A 2112-nucleotide genomic window follows, 5' to 3' on the forward strand; every position below is an offset into this window, starting at 1 on the left:
GAGTCTCCTGCCTCAGCCTCCCAAGTAGCTGGGACTACAAGCGCCTGCCACAATGCCTGGCTATTTTTTGGTTGCAGCCGTCATTGTTGTTTTGGCCAGCCCGGGCTGGATTTGAACCTGCCACCTTAGGTGTACATGGCTGGCGCCTTAGCCACTTGAGCCATAGGTGCTGAGCCTCAAAATCTTATTACATCCTGCATTCAGTTTAACACTTTAGCCAAAGTCTCACCTAAAGCATTCAGTAAAAGGAATATTTCAAAATTCTTTTTTTTTGGTCCTTTCTAGGATTTGGTATGAGGAGGATCCTGGCTTTGTTGTAGCATAGGTTAGGGAGGATTCTCTCCTTCAGTAGGATAAATACCAGTTCTTTTGTAGGTCTGGCAGTATTTGTGAATTAGTCTGGTCCTGGGCTTTTTTTTTTTTTTTTTAGAGAGAGTATCAAGCTGTTGCCCTGGGTACAGTGCTGTGATGTCATAGCTCAGCGCAACCTCAAACTCTTGGGTTTAAGCAATTCTCTTGCCTTAGCCTTCCAAGTAGCTGGGACTACAGGCACCCACCACAATGCCCGGCTATTTTTTTGTTACAGTTGTCATTGTCGTTTTTTAGCTGACCTGGGCCCGGATCGAACCCAGCAGCCTCAGTGTATGTGGCTGGCACCCTAATGACTGAGCTAAGGGCACCGCCTGGTCCTTGACCTTTTTTTTTTTTTTGGAGACAGCGCCTCAAACTGTAATCCTGGGTAGAGTGCCATGGCATCACAGCTCATAGCAACCTCCAATTCCTGGGCTTAAGCCATTCTCTTGCCTCCGCCTCCCAAGTAGCTGGGACTACAATCGCCCACCAGAACACCCGGCTATTTTTTGCTTGCAGTTGTCAATGTTGTTTGGCAGGCCTGGGCTGGATTCGAACCCACCAGCTCTGGTGTATGTGGCTGGCACCTTAGATGCTTGAGCTACAGGTGCCAAGGTGGTCCTTGACTTTTTTATTGTTGTTGGAAGGTTTTTTATTACAGATTCAATCTTATTACTCATATTGGTCTGTTCAGGATTTCTATTTCTTCCTGTCTTAAGCTTGGGAGGTCAAATTCCTCTATTTTCTTGGGCTTCTTTACTCTAAAACTTCAGTGCTTCCCCATTCAAACTGTGTCCCAGCAAACCAATGGACATTGCTGGCCTGTAATGAGCCCAGGCTATGCAAAATGCTTCGCTTTACACAGGATAAAACTATGTTTATATTCTCTGGCACCTTCAAAGAAAAGTTTCCCCAAAGTTGTCCATTATCTCAGGTTATAATCTGGTAGCAAGAATTAGAATACACCAGAACCTCTCTTACCTGCTGGTCTGAATGAGCAAGGACAAGGTTGTTGGTATTGGGGGCAATGGCCAGAGCAGTCACTGGGAAATTGTATGCAGGCACTGTGCAGTGAAGCTGTAAACAAATAGACACAAGAGCTGACTCTTATCATACCTTCAAAAGACTGAAAGGTCTAGATCAGTAGTTTGTAATTTTATTTAGTTATTGTTTTTGAGACAGAGTCTCACCTTGTTGCCCTCCATAGAGTGCTGTGGCATCAGACCTCACAGCAAGTTCAAACTTTTGGGCTCAAGCCTCAGCTTCTCCAGTAGCTGAGACTATAGGCCCTGCCACAACACCCAGCTACTTTTAGAGACAGGGTCTTACTCTTGCTCAGGCTGGTCTCAAACTCCTGAGCTCAAGCAATCCACCAGCCTTGTCCTCCCAGAGTGATAGGATTACAGGAGTGAACCACCATGGCCGGTCTGTAGGTCAGTAGTTTTTAAATAGCATTGCTTAGAACTCAAGAGTGACATGGACATTCCTGTAATCTTCAAACATTTTTCTACACAATAAACTTCATTTTTAAAAAAAATTCATGTTTATTTACAATACTGATAGCATTTCCTGAGAACTCACAGTAAAGCTTTTACCTCAGAAAATCTATCTCTATGAATTGCTATAAAACCTATAGCTCGGCTCGGTGCCTATAGCTCAACCGGCTAAAGCGCCAGCCACGTACACCTAAGGTGGCGGGTTCGAATCCCCAGCCCGGACCCGCCAAACAACAATGATGGCTGCAACCAAAAAATGGCCGGG

At 45.2% G+C, this 2112-nt stretch overlaps 1 protein-coding gene across 1 annotated transcript in view; it reads right to left on the reverse strand.

Moving 5' to 3' along the window:
• The window catches only part of UTP4 (UTP4, small subunit processome component), a 47769-nt gene that overhangs the window by 8257 nt on the left and 37400 nt on the right, over positions 1-2112 (reverse strand). The window contains exon 13 of the mRNA XM_012806142.1: positions 1333-1430. Within this exon, the coding sequence (XP_012661596.1) occupies positions 1333-1430 (98 nt within the window). The remainder of the gene's footprint in view (positions 1-1332; positions 1431-2112) is intronic.

Source organism: Otolemur garnettii, unplaced genomic scaffold (assembly GCF_000181295.1).
Source record: "Otolemur garnettii isolate 467f Iridium unplaced genomic scaffold, OtoGar3 scaffold00047, whole genome shotgun sequence".
In the NCBI taxonomy this organism is placed as follows: domain Eukaryota; kingdom Metazoa; phylum Chordata; class Mammalia; order Primates; family Galagidae; genus Otolemur; species Otolemur garnettii.